The sequence below is a fragment of the Tamandua tetradactyla genome, chromosome 2, assembly GCF_023851605.1.
Source record: "Tamandua tetradactyla isolate mTamTet1 chromosome 2, mTamTet1.pri, whole genome shotgun sequence".
NCBI lineage: Eukaryota > Metazoa > Chordata > Mammalia > Pilosa > Myrmecophagidae > Tamandua > Tamandua tetradactyla.
Window position 1 is genome coordinate 17,893,089 of NC_135328.1, and position 13,605 is coordinate 17,906,693.

The 13,605-nt window shown below is 38.8% G+C and overlaps 2 protein-coding genes and 1 pseudogene across 3 annotated transcripts in view; 2 read left to right on the top strand and 1 right to left on the bottom strand.

The window, feature by feature from the left end:
- The window catches only part of TMEFF1 (transmembrane protein with EGF like and two follistatin like domains 1), a 106,914-nt gene extending 104,773 nt beyond the window's left edge, over window positions 1-2,141 (top strand). Inside the window, exon 10 of the mRNA XM_077140306.1 lies at window positions 1,032-2,141. Within this exon, the coding sequence (XP_076996421.1) occupies window positions 1,032-1,116 (85 nt within the window). The 3' untranslated portion in view covers window positions 1,117-2,141. The remainder of the gene's footprint in view (window positions 1-1,031) is intronic.
- CAVIN4 (caveolae associated protein 4) lies at window positions 1,341-13,387 on the top strand. 2 transcript variants are annotated; one of them, XM_077140297.1, is made up of 3 exons: window positions 1,341-1,476; window positions 2,692-3,062; window positions 12,460-13,387. In XM_077140297.1, the coding sequence occupies exons 1-3, from the start codon at window positions 1,341-1,343 to the stop codon at window positions 13,141-13,143; spliced, it is 1,191 nt and encodes a 396-aa protein (XP_076996412.1). In that variant the 3' UTR covers window positions 13,144-13,387. The 2 variants fall into 2 exon arrangements, with proteins under 2 accessions (XP_076996412.1, XP_076996417.1); XM_077140302.1 differs by having other exon boundaries at window positions 1,377-1,476; window positions 2,408-3,062.
- On the bottom strand, window positions 4,855-5,908 carry LOC143666746 (stathmin pseudogene; annotated as a pseudogene).
- Window positions 13,388-13,605: the final 218 nt, after the last annotated feature.

A 13,605-nucleotide genomic window follows, 5' to 3' on the forward strand; every position in this document is an offset into this window, starting at 1 on the left:
AGGAACTTTCCAAGGTCATATGATGACCTCTAGTGACAACAAAAGAGGGTTTCTTCATCTCTTGGCTGGTTTCCTTATTTATGAAATGGAGATTATTCCAGCTAAGTCTACCTCAGAGTGTTTTTATAAGGATTTGTGAGATGAAATTTGTGAAAGCAGTATACAAAATGGAAGTATCATCATCAGGTCTTCTATGTCAAGACAGAGCAGTACTTTTTGTAATGGAATTTTAGAATAGGAGTACTCATTGTTCCATGACACTTTTCCCATTAGATTATATATTCCTTTATGGGCAGAGATGTCAGAGGTTATTTCAATGTGTAATTTAATATTTTACATTCTGGAGCATTGAGGTTACACAACTAGTAAATAGCAGAGCTCTAACCGAAGCCTGATGTGCTGTATTCATCCCAGTATCTTACTCCCCATTGCATGGCACAGACTTCTGCTAGCCAGAGGTTCTAGGCATGCCTTCTACTAGACAGACACAGGAGCCGTCACAGCATGGTGGGGTACACCCTGGAGAAACACTGACAATAAAATGAGAGCAGAATCAAGCAATGTTATTGCTCCCTGGGGTGGCACTTCTTCATTGTGTTCCGCGGACTGCTTGAGGAGAGTGTGGAATGATTTCTTTTGAGTCATTCTCTAAAAATCACCAGGCAGTTATGTAGGAAATCTGATTTCCCTCTCCATTCAAATTCTTGCCTTCCCCCCACCCCCTTGGTTTGGGGTTTGTTTCCTGATATCATAATGCTCTACTGTTGTCATTCGCTGGCTCAGAAGTTGTCTGGCTGGAGGAAGGATGGGGGTCTTGTCTATGTTCATACTTGTACCTTATGTCTAATTCTGCCCACTCTCAGCCTCGTAGGGTAGGGGACAGCCTCACATTGCGTTGGGCCTCACCTTGCCTTGCAGCAAATAGCAATGTGATTGTAGGCAATAAGGCTTTATGTGTGAAATATGTATTATTTTGGAAACATTTGAAATATCCTAAATGAAATTATATTCCTTTTTTTTTAAACCCTCAGAAAATGCCCTAAAAACAACAGAGGACGTCGACAGAAGCAAAACCTAGGTCATTTTACTTCAGATACGTCATCCAGAATGGTTTAAACCGATGGCTTTTATACGTATACTGACCATGTGATGTACATTTATTATGTCTTTTTTTAAAGAATGGAAATATTTATTTCAGAGGCCTTATTTTTGGACATTTTTAGTGTAGTGGTACTGTTGGCTCATATTTAGAAATACTCAGCTACAACAGTTCTGGACTCTTTAGTAGTCTTTGTTTTATGGTTTTAAATACAGAAATTGGTTTCATGAATTTGTAACACATGGTAATTCTCAGACTTGTTCTTTACCCCTGGAATGTAATATTTTTGCAAAGATGGACCACTTCACAAATGGTTATCAAGTCATACCCATTGTTTCACAGCGACCACAGCAAACGACAAAGCATGAACTCTAAAGGTAAAGATGTTTACAGATTACTTTTCTTACAAAAAAAATTTAGAGGACACTGTGTTTAAATAGATATTTAAATGTTTTTGCGATTTAGTAACTGATTTTTTAGACACTGCCAATCGCATGAACTGTAAAGCTGTGTGTGTTAGATGTAAAATATCTGTAAGATGTATGGACTGGAATTTGATTATTTCTCTCTTTGAAAAAATAATTCAAACAATTTGGAAAAGTTTCTGGTGGTAATATGGAACAGATTGCTGGAAAATAGATTTAGATATTTGAAAATAGATTGTTTAACAAACGGATTGGAAAAAAGCCTACTCAGTTAAACTACTTTAATATGCATTCATTTGTAAAGAAATTATTTGTTTTAACATAAACAAATTATATCAATGTTTGTGAATAAAATGCAAATGCTAATGATTGGTGCTCTTAAAGTGAGCTTAAAAAATTATCTAAGACCTCTTTCCAAATTTATCCTGTAGTTATAGCTATAGTAATAGATTGTTGGTGTTTAAAGATCTGATGTGTGAGTAGAATGTATTCAGCTGTTTGACATGTAGTTTAGATATTCGAAAGTATGCATGTAAAATTTAAAAATATGTTCAAAATTAAATATTAATTTTAATATTTGGTTTGGAAAAGCATGTTATAATATAATGTTTTCACTATACGGCCTCTGTTTTGGTGTGTTTATTTACTCACTTCATTCTTTGATATTGATATATCAGTACATGTACTTGTAAAAATTAATAGTAAAAGCAGATTTCAAATTGAAATTCCACTTTGCTTTTACAAACACTGCTTGAAATTGTCTAAAGTTAAAAGCTTCTCCCAACATTTGATTTGTTCTTTTGGTCATGTGGTTTCTGGGCTGAATATTAAGAAATGATAGCTTTAGGGAACTTGCAAACACTTTCCTGTTCTACCCCCGCAGTCTTATTCGAGTTCCTTAGTCAGTCGGCGAGCATGCTTGGAACAGGACCAGCCTTCCGCCAGGGTTCATATTGCAGAACAGTCCTGTATGGGTATTTGGAGTTATAAATACTTGACCAGTCTCCAGGGGTGGGGTTTTCCAAGCCTTTAAACAGCCCTGTGCCCGGTTATCAAGCCACAACTCCCTTTTTTGCTCTGGGTGCCAGAATTGGTTGTGGTGGGACATCCTTCACTGAGAAGTAAATAAAATGGAACATAATGGGTCTGCTTCCAATGCTGATGAAGTCCACCAGAACCGCCTGTCGAGCGTTACGGACGATGAGGAGCAGGACACCGCGCTCACCATTGTGACAGTCCTGGACAAGGTAGCCGCCATCGTGGATAGTGTGCAAGCCAGCCAGAGGAGAGTGGAAGAGAGACACAGGCAGATGGAAAACGCCATCAAGTCCGTCCAGATCGACCTGCTGAAGCTTTCACAGTCCCACAGCAGCACAGCCTATGCCATGGACAAGTTGTTTGAAAAAACCCAAAAAGTCAGTGCCCACATTAAAGATGTGAAGGCTCGTGTGGAGAAGCAACAGATTCATGTTAAAAATGTCGAATCCAAGCAAGAGGAAATAATGAAGAAAAATAAATTCCGCGTGGTCATATTCCAGGTAAGTTTGCGCCTGTGCTTAGCTCGATGCCTGCAACCCTTAAATTGCTGGCAAGTCTTATCAGAGATTTCCAGCGTCATATTTTAACTGTTGTACCTAATCATGTAATGGAGTTCTGTATCAGCAGAGATTGCTGGATAAAATCCTTTCTCTGTTCACTAAGGTATTATCAGTATTCGGAGCTTCCCAACCATTTGTTTAAGATGAACTGTGGATCAGGGCCGGGTCTATTTCTTGCTTATGAAACTTAATCTTGGTATATTACTGGTGTACAATGCCCTCTCATAGACTTTGAAAATGCTAGAATCTGGAGAGACCTAAGAAGACTGTTTTTTAACCCCTTTATTGTAGAGAAGAAATTTGAGAACTGTATATCCCACAGTATGCTTTTTCTCCTTGTAGAGAATTCAGAAAGCCCTAAACAGTAAAATGTAAACTTTTCGGAATGTATTTTATCTGTTGAATTTTTTACATCGAAGTCACATAATAAGAAACACTGTCTGTTTTCTTAGTGAATAATCAGGTAGTTGTTCTTATTTTTATTATAGTAACATAAATGTTGGTACCCCATAAATAATTCCTTATGTTTTGTTAGAGTCTTTTTACTTAGCTTATTGAACATAATAGTGTTTACCTGGCATTGTATTGAGCTAAGTTCCTATCTCACTCTTTGTTTGAACTACTCATACATTTTGAAATAGGAACATATCCATGGCAAATGCATAATATCTAGAATATATTTTTAAAACTCCTACCAAAAAAAGTTGAACTCTCCTTCTACAGAAAAATGGGAAAATCATGATCAGGAAGTTGGTCAAAATGACAGAATAATTAAGAACAGAAGTCTACTTTCACCTATTTAAGAATTGGCAGATACTAAAAAAGTATTAACAGAATTGTATAGAGATACAAGCACAAAATATGGATATTTTGCTGGTAGGAGTGTTAACTGGCATAACGCTTCTGGAGGGCAATTTTGATAAGATGTATTACAATTATTTTAAATTCACAAACTTGTTGACCCAGACATTTTATGTAAGGGGATTTATCCTAAGCAAAAATCAGGAATGTGTGCAGGGATGTTTACTGATACATATATATGGTGTTACCCACACTGTACTTTTTAAATGGCTACCTCTATACATGAGGAAAAAACCCTAGAAGACTAAAAAGAAACTGAAATTGGAACACAGTTAGATTGCGCAGGCAGTGTTTTGTGAAGTAGTTAGGGATGTGGCCATAGTGCCAACAGCATTCTTTGCACATGAGTCAATTCTCCATAGTCCTCTGTTGACTGATAAAGTTACAGTGGGGCTGGCAGAGTGGTATTTTGGATCTGTTTTTAAGAGCTTGTTGGTTATTTAGGAAGAATAGGAAGGAGAACTTGTTCCAAAGGTAGATAGGTTGAATCGTACCATTTCATATCCTCTCCTCCCAGGTTCTTCGAAGCCCTTCTCCAGATTTAGAAATTGATAAAGTCACCTTGCTCCCTGAGACTTAGTGTGGATGTGGGTAATAGAATCTAGCTTTGGTGTCTGAGGTGCTGGGAATGTCCATTATTTGATTCTCCTTCCAGGGAAGTAGCAAAAATGGGTGTACCTCACTCTCCACCTGCTGAGGCATATGAGGAAGCAGTCATGGTATCCAGCCCTTCTGAGAACTTCTCTGTAAAGGAATGGACATGGTACTAATCAAATTTACAAGTTCTAGAGCAAACAAGTTCTCATTGACTCTTGTCTGTCCATCGACATAATTCTTTTTAAATTTAGGATATTTACCTAATCCCTATAAATTTTTTTTTAACAGTACTGTGCATTTTTATTAACCATTCAAGTACAGTAGCATCTGGTAAAATGGGGTCAGAATTGGGATTTATAAGTGAACAGATATTCAGCATCTAACAGTTTGAAAGAAGCCACTACATACTCTTCACAAACATCTTTTCACAGAGCCAATACAGTACTAGCCATTAACCCAGTACACCAAGTGCACTGAAGTAGAAAAAGATGCAACAAGAAAAATAGCTACATTAGAAAGACCTCAACACTTTAGAAAAAGAGTAAAACACTTTTAGTTTCTCCCCTTTAGCCCCTAAAACAACATCATACAGTCTGGATCTACCTATATAGTCCTACATCAGCTTCTAGAATATTTGTCAGGAGGGAAAAACAAAATGACACTGGCCAGTACAGTCTTTGGATATTTAGGAAGGGGAGGGGGAGAAAGTCAGTTCTCAGAACAAATTAGTCAGCTTCTGTCTCATCAGCAGGATCTTTGGATTCTTTGTTCTTCCGCACTTCTTCAACGTGCTTGTCCTTTTCTCGCAAACGCTCCAGTTTGGCAGCCATTTGCGCCTCTTGGTTCTCTTTGTTGGCTTCCATTTTGTGGGTCAATTTCTCTTCTGCCATTTTACTGAAGTTGTTGTTCTCTTCTATTGCTTTCTGAAGCACTTCTTTCTCATGCTCTCGTTTCTCAGCAAGTTGCTTCGAGACCTCAGTTTCATGGGACTTGCGTCTTTCTTCTGCAGCTTCTAACTTCTTCTGAATTTCCTCCAGGGAAAGATCCTTCTTTGGGGGGGGAAAGGGGGAATTCTGGGACGGATTCCTTTGACCGAGGGCTGAGTATCAGCTCAAAGGCCTGGCCTGCGGCACACTTCTCCAGTTCTTTCACCTGGATTTCAGAAGCAGCCATGGTGAATAGAAGACAAGAGACTGGCAGTGTATTTTACACAATCCACTGGTAAGGAATGCCCTGCTCGATCCGAGACGACTGGCCACACTCAGCACCAACAGACCCGGGCGCGCACAAAAGCGCCAAACAGCGACACGTGACCTCTCCGCAAGGCTCTGCATAATCCCTATAAATTTACCACTGATTTTTTTCTTTTTCTTGGGAGCCCTGTTAGTTTCTTGAGTGAATGGACGCGAGTAGGATAAAGCAATTCCCAAGATGTTAGTTTGGGTTGGATCTTTTTCCTTGTAAGTTAGATACTTTGAAGATTCCGTGAAATTAAGTCTTCCAGAGTAAGCAGATGTTTGTTGGAAAGAATTGCTGTCTTCCATGATGTGAGATCTCAGAGAGAAAAGATAAAAGCAAGTCACAAGGGAGTTGAACATCGATTTTAAAGATTCTTTAGGTATTAGAACAACTGAATACAAATTCACGTGGTTATTTGTAGCAGTTAAAATTAGTTCTTACAATTAATCTCATAGTTAATATGTGTTAGTAGTTATATTGAGATTGCCTCTTCTAAAATTAACTTGACAGTCAGCTGTACAGCCTAGAATATACTTTAATTTCCATTTGGGCTCTTCCTCAGATTATTTTCCCATGGTCTGTCTTATGGTGGTAATCATTTTTGATACCAGATCTATCATTGTGCGTGGCTCAGCTTTCACCAGATCCTTAACATCGGTGATCTGCTCTTTTTTATGCAGTTACGGCTTCTTTCCCCTTGATGAGCTTTTTTCCCCTCAGTCATGCAAACAATCTCACTGTATCTTCCAATAATGTTGGTTACTGACCACTGCCTGTGGTTACCAGATGAGATGCTTGCTCATTACCTAAATGATAAGTCCCAGACATTTTAGCAATTCAGAATTCCCCTAATTATACTCTATCACTTTGATACTTAGTGCCACTTTAACCCGTAGTATACGTTTTGTAACAAAACCGTCTTTTTACCTGGACATCAAATGATACATAATTGTATTGGAAATTCAGCTATAATTCAACCCTGCAGTCTTCACTTATACTTTAGTGTATTCACTATTAACTCCTCTGACTCAGGAGTTGCAACAAATAGATCCACACAACAAATAACTTTCTCTGAGTCTACCTCTGTTTTCTTTTGAAGCCTGATTTTGCATTACCTGTTGTGCACTTGAAGGAAGGGTACGCGATTTCCAAGTTGAACTGTATCTGGACTCTTGTTTTTTTCTCCCAAGCAGTTATTATTCTTTGGCTCCTCACTTTTCTAATTATACCTTCTCAGACCATACCAACCCACACTGTGTTTCTAAAGCTACTCCCTACAGCAGGTGTCAGGAAAGGAAAGGGATAGTTTTGCTGCTTTTAACTGATTCATCAGAGAGCTATGAGACGCCTACCCTGCTGCCTTTTTTTTTAAAGCGCTTAGACTCTTGACTCTTGTAGTCAAAGAATTTAAATTATTTAAAACAGTATCCAGAGAAACGAGGTTCCAGGAATACCCTCTGACAGGTTTTGGAATATGTGTAAATATGTTTCTTATGAATTTATTATATTTCTTGATTGAATAGATTTAATCTTGATCTCAAGGAGAGGCAGTCTCTTATAGAAATCTTAATTTATGGTCTAATTCAAAATCTCATGACCTTTAGAGTTTGGCCTGTTTACTTTAGAAATAATCACTGAATAGTGAGTTGCTCTTCATTTAGCTGCTGCAGTCACCAAGATCTGTCATTTTCCTAAATCCAGTTCTTATCCTTGTCATTTTGATGTGTTTGGCATAGTTAATTGCTCCTTCCCTCGCCCTTGAAACCTCCCCTTGGCTCCTGGGGGTGCTACCTTCTCCTGGAATCCAAAATCCCTTATCTCTAATACCAAAAGCCTAATATTTCTAAAAGTAATTTTTTTTCATAACTTAATTGCAGCAAAACCTAGCTTGACCTGAACTCATTCAGTGGCAAAACCTGAAATAGCTTGAGGCTGTTTATAGTCTCCATTCCATTTAGTGTGAATAGTCATATTTTTCTCGGCAGAAATTTTTCTTTGCTAAATCTTACTGAGAATGTTATATAAAATACCATTTTTCCAAGATCTGAAATATTCTGAAGCACACTTTGGCACCAAGACTTTTTGTATAATGGATTGCAGACTCATTCATTCACTCTTTTGGTGAACTTCCTCATCTGGTCTCCTGACTTTGAATTCCATCTTTTTATTGATGATTCCTAAATTTCTCTCTCTAACCCAGACTTCTCTCCTGAATTCCAGACTTATATACAGCTGCCTACTCAACATCTCTGCAGCAATGTGTAGTGGGAATCTCAAAGATAACATGTTCAGATCCCATCCAGTCTTGCCCCCGTTGTCTTCCCATCTCAGTTATGGCACATCTGTCCTTCAGTTACTCAAGCATGAGCGTCAACTCTCCATGTCCAAATCTAGCAGCAAATCCTACTGGCTCCTCCTTCAAAGTAAATCTGAAATCAAACCACTTCTCACCACCCACTCTGTGAACACCCTGGTCCATGTCTTAGAGAGCTCATCTCAGTGGTCTGCATTGGGACGCCCTGCTTTGGTTCTTGCCCCCTGTAGTCTATTCCCAACAGAGTGATCCTTTTACAACATGGTCAAATCATGAAACTCCTCTCCTCAAAACATTCTAGTGCTTCCCATCCCGCTCAGGAGCGCCAGTGTATTATTGGATACCGAGTCCTATGTGATCTTCCATCACCCTCCACCCTCTCTCTTACTATTCTGACCCCATGGTTGCACTGCTCCAGCCACACTGCCCTCCCTGCTGTGCCCAGTGCCCGCCTCCACATACTCAGTGTCTTCAGATCTAGACTCAGATGTTGTCATCTTAGTGAGCCCTTTTATACCTCTGTATTTCACTTGGCACCTTCCCCAATCACTGTAATTCCCCCTTTTTGCTTTAACTTTCACCGTAGCGCTTTTCACCAGCCAGCATACAGTTTTTGCTTTTGCATGCTTATTTGCTTCCCTTCACTAGACTATAGGTTCCCTCTATGAATCCATTTTCTTCACAGAGGGTTCTTAGTTCCTAGAACCTAGACTCGTAGATGGTGGGTGCTTAGTAACTATTTGTTGGTTGATGGAATAAGCTTCTTATTTCAACCAACAAGCTTTTTTTTGAGTATACCTACTATGTACCACACACAAAGGCATGTGCTGGGCAAAAACATGCTAAAGCCCAGTATCTCGGCTTCCAAGGAACCTGTCATCTAATGAATGCTCCAAGGAGACTGGTTTATAAACAAGTGACGTTCCAATTCAGCATGTGATAAAGTTATAAACAGAGGTATGTACACGTCCTTTTTTTTAAGAATCAAGACAGATTTTTATTTAATAATGTTAAAAATAATCTGTTTACAACACTGATATATGTTAATTTTTGACAAAGTTGAGTACAAAGAAAGGCACAGAAAAGAAACCAAAAATCACCCCAAATTCCATCATCCAAATAAAAACAGATAACAATGGATGTATTTGCTTCCAGTCTTTTTTCTGCATATTATATATATTAATTTTAACAAAATTGAATTGTATACTATGTATCGTTTTATAATCTTTTTTACACTTAACTAAATATCATGGCTATTTTGCCATCATTACATATTTTTACATGATTTTGTTGTTTTTAAATTTTTTATTTAATTTTTGAATAGGTCTTATATGCACATGTGACAAAATTCAAATGATACACAAGAGTATATAATGAAAAGTAAGTCTCCTTCCTACCTCTCTTTCCCAGCTAGCTGGTTCCCATTTCAGGAGGTAACCATTATTACCACTTCCTTATGGTTCTTTCAGAAAACATGCTATTCAATTACAAGCAAATACAGATAGACATGCATATACTTTGTTTTTTAACACAAATACTAGCATGCTATACATCCAGTTCTGTACTTTGCTTTTTTATTTAACAATAAGTCTTGTTGGAGAGCCTTCTATATCAGAACATAAAGATTTATCTCATTCTTTTTAACAACTGTATAATATTCCATGGTAGGGCTATGCCATAATTTATTTAACCTGGTCCCTATTGGTGAACATTTAGGGTTGCTCTAATCTTTTATTACAAATAATTGAATGACTGTGTATGTGCACATTTGTCATATGTGCAGTGTGTCTGTAGGATAAATTTTTAGAATGGAAGTCATAGGGTATATGCATTTTAAAGTTTAAGAGAAAGTGCAAATCAGCCTTCATAGAGTCGTCCCCACTTTACATCCTCACCAGCAGTATGTGTGAATATCTATTTCCTCACATTCTCGCCAACACAGTGCACTGTCAACACTGTTTTGGCCACTTTGGTAGATAAAAATGGTATTTCATGGTTTTAATGTGGATTTCTTATCGAGTAAGGTTGAACATCAACTTATATGTTTAAAAGCCATTATGGCATCATTGTTAAATGGTATATTTGATAGTAGCCGTTTTTGAGGTGTAATTTACATACAGTTTGCACGAATCTTAAACAGCTCTACAATTAAACAAATTTTTTTTGATATATATTATATATTCACATTCCGTGTAATCATCCAAAGTGTACTGTCAGTGGTTCACAATATCATCATACAGCTGTGCATTTATCATCACGATCGACTTTTCTTTTTTGTGAAAAATAACATGTATACAAAAAAGCGATACATTTTAGAGCACATCACAACAATTAATTGTAGAACAGATTTCAGAGTTTGGTATGGGTTACGTTCCATAAAAATTTTAGGTTTTTACCTCTAGTTGCTCTAAGATACTGGAGACTAAAAGAAACATCAATATAATGACTCAGCAATCATACTCATTTGCTAAACCCTACCTTCTCTGTATAACGCCACCATCTCCTTAGATCTTTCTCCCACTCTTTAGGGGTATTTGGGCTATGCCCATATTCTAACTTTTTCATCTTGGAAGGGGCTGTCAATAAGCTCTACAAATTTTAACATACATGGATGCCTGGATAACCACTAGTCAGATCGAGATCTGGAACATTCTGTCACCCTTGAAAGTTCCCTCATGCTCCTTTCCAAGTCAGTACCACCCTCAGGTAACCACTATTTTGACATATCATTATAGATGAATTTTGCCTATTCTTTGACCTTCATGTAAAGGGAATAATACAGTATGTGCTCTTTGTGTTTGACTTCTTTTGCTCTCTCTGTTTTGAGATTTGTCCCTGTCCTCTTATGGAATCATTCCAAATAGCAGCAAAGACCAAAATCTATGTACTTGCCATAATTTAATCAATCCCTTATGTTAACCAGTGCTCCAAATGTTTTTCCTTTATGTTATTTTCAATTTCTCACAATAAATAATGTGAGGATAAGCATTCTTACAGCTAAGTGTTTGCCGATGTGCATGATTTCCAAAGGTATAAATTCTTAGAATTTCCAGGTAAAAAGATATATCCAATTTAAGGTTTCTGATTATATATTTTTGAATTCGCCCCTATGCACAGATTTACTTGCCTACCAGAAGTGAATGAGTATGCCCGTTCCCTTGAACATTTAAAATTTTGTTTTTCAATTTGATAGGTGAAAAATGATACCATTTTAGTTTCCTTTTTTTTTTAAATTTGGAATGTCTCTGTTTATTGAACATTTGCATTTCTTGTTCTCTTGTTAGTACTTAGCTCTTGTGCATTTGTTTCTGTTTAGTTTTTGTCTTGTGTTGTTTGAGTTCTTGATGTAGTAAGAATATTAATCTTTGTTTTAAAAGCTTTAAATTTTCTTATTTAAAAAGTATGTATTTTCATTTTAGAAAAGTTTTAAATCTAAATTGAAAAAATCATACTATCTAACTTAATTTTGGTGTAATTTGGGGACATAAAAATGAGCCACTTAGAGAAGCTGGGGACATGTGAATTGAATCTTGAAGACAGATTTAGTTCACAAAGGCAAAAAGAGGTGAAGGGGGACTTAAGGTTGCAGAAAACCACACATGTACAGAGCCACAGCGGAACGAAAATGTTTTGTGTTTGCAGAACGGAGGATGGCTGTGTGTTGCTCGATTGGAGGAATGGGGAAGTAGATTTTGATCAAGCTGTGAAGAACCTTGTAACCAGAAAAAGAATTGAACCTCTACCTTTTGAATATCGATGAGCTCCCCAAAGTTGAAAGCTGATGGGAGGCTGAGATCAGAACTATGTTTTAGAAATATTTCTCAGGAAATACGTGGGTGGTGGTGTAGAGGAGAGGGATGAGGTTGAAGGGAACAAATGAGGTATTAAGCGGTATTACCGACAGGGCTTGGCAACCAGTCGAATATGGGATGATTCCAAGGTTTCTACGTTGGGTGGCACCTGGGTGGCACAGAAGAAGAAACAGATGTGGAGGAAGGACCGTGGATGTGGCTTGAGTCTTGGACATGGCAAGTTCGAGGTGCCTGTGTTACATCCAGTAGGGTCTGGCCATCATGTAGAAATGTGTCTTCGTCTCAGGAGAAGGAGCGAGATGAAGGTAACGCACTTATGAGAGTTTGCTTGTAACTGGAGTTGAAAGCACGGCTAAGGTTGCCCGGGGTGAGTTGGTGAGATGAAGAGGAAGGGGCCAGAGAGAGAGAAAATGTAAGAAATGCCAGCATTTAGGGAGCAGGCGGAGGCTGCTCAGCCCACGAGTGATCTGTCATGCAGGGAGAACGCTGACGTGCTTTGCTTTCTCCCCTGCAGGAGGAGGTTCAGTGTCCCACGTCCCTGTCTATCGTTAAAGACAGCAGCCCTGCCGCGAGCCAGGAAGTGGGCCACGAGGGCTTTGGGGCTCCGATTGACCTCTCTTCTGATGAAGAATATGACGTCGGAGAAAGCAGATCTGCTCAGCTCAGGAAGTCGGGCAAGGAGCGCATCGATAATATCAAAAAGGCATTTTCCAAGGAAAACATGCAGAAGACACGGCAGAACTTAGACAAGAAAGTGGACAGGATTAGGACGAGAATAGTGACCCCAGAGAGGCGAGAGAGGCTGAGGCAGTCGGGGGAGAGGCTGAGGCAGTCCGGGGAGAGGCTGAGGCAGTCGGGGGAGAGGTTTAAGAAATCTATTTCTAATGCAGCTCCCTCCAGGGAGGCTTTTAAGATACCTAATCTCAGAAAAGGTAAGGACAGAACGGTGGCAGAGGGGCAGGAGGGCGTCAAGGCGATGGGTGTGGACGTCCTTGCTGGGAGCCAGGCCCTGGGCCCCGGCACCGAGCTCTGTCCCGATGAGTCCAGTGGGACAGAGCAGGAGCAAGCCTGGCCCATGTGTCCTCCTCGCGAAGGAGGGGAAACCACCCCACCTGAGCCTCTAAGAGTTACTTTTAAACCCCAGGTGAAAGTAGAGGATGATGAATCTCTTTTGCTAGATTTAAAGCCATCATCCTAAAGGGACATGACATCTGAGCTTTATTCTGCGTGATCGCACAGTTGTAGCATAGGCATTTCCATGTATATGCCATACAGGAAAGTAAGCAAATGCTGTGGCTACTCTTTTCTTCTATTTAAAACCCTAAAGATAATATATAAAATAATGTATTTCCTTAGGAATATATACATATATTACATATATTATTCCTTAGGAATATATATTTCCTTAGGAATCTACCCCTTCCCCTCCCCAAGGCATATATAATTTTTTTTTTTTTTTTTTTTTAAAGAGAGAGGGAGGAAAGGAAGGAAAGATGGAAGGAAGGAAGGGAGGAAGAAAGGGAAACATTTTTAAACATTTTCTTGTTTTATTATATTTTGTTTGTTTGTTTGTTTTTTACATGGGCTGGGGCCGGGAATCGAACCGGGGTCCTCCAGCACGGCAGGCAAGCACTCTTGCCCGCTGAGCCACTGCGGCCCG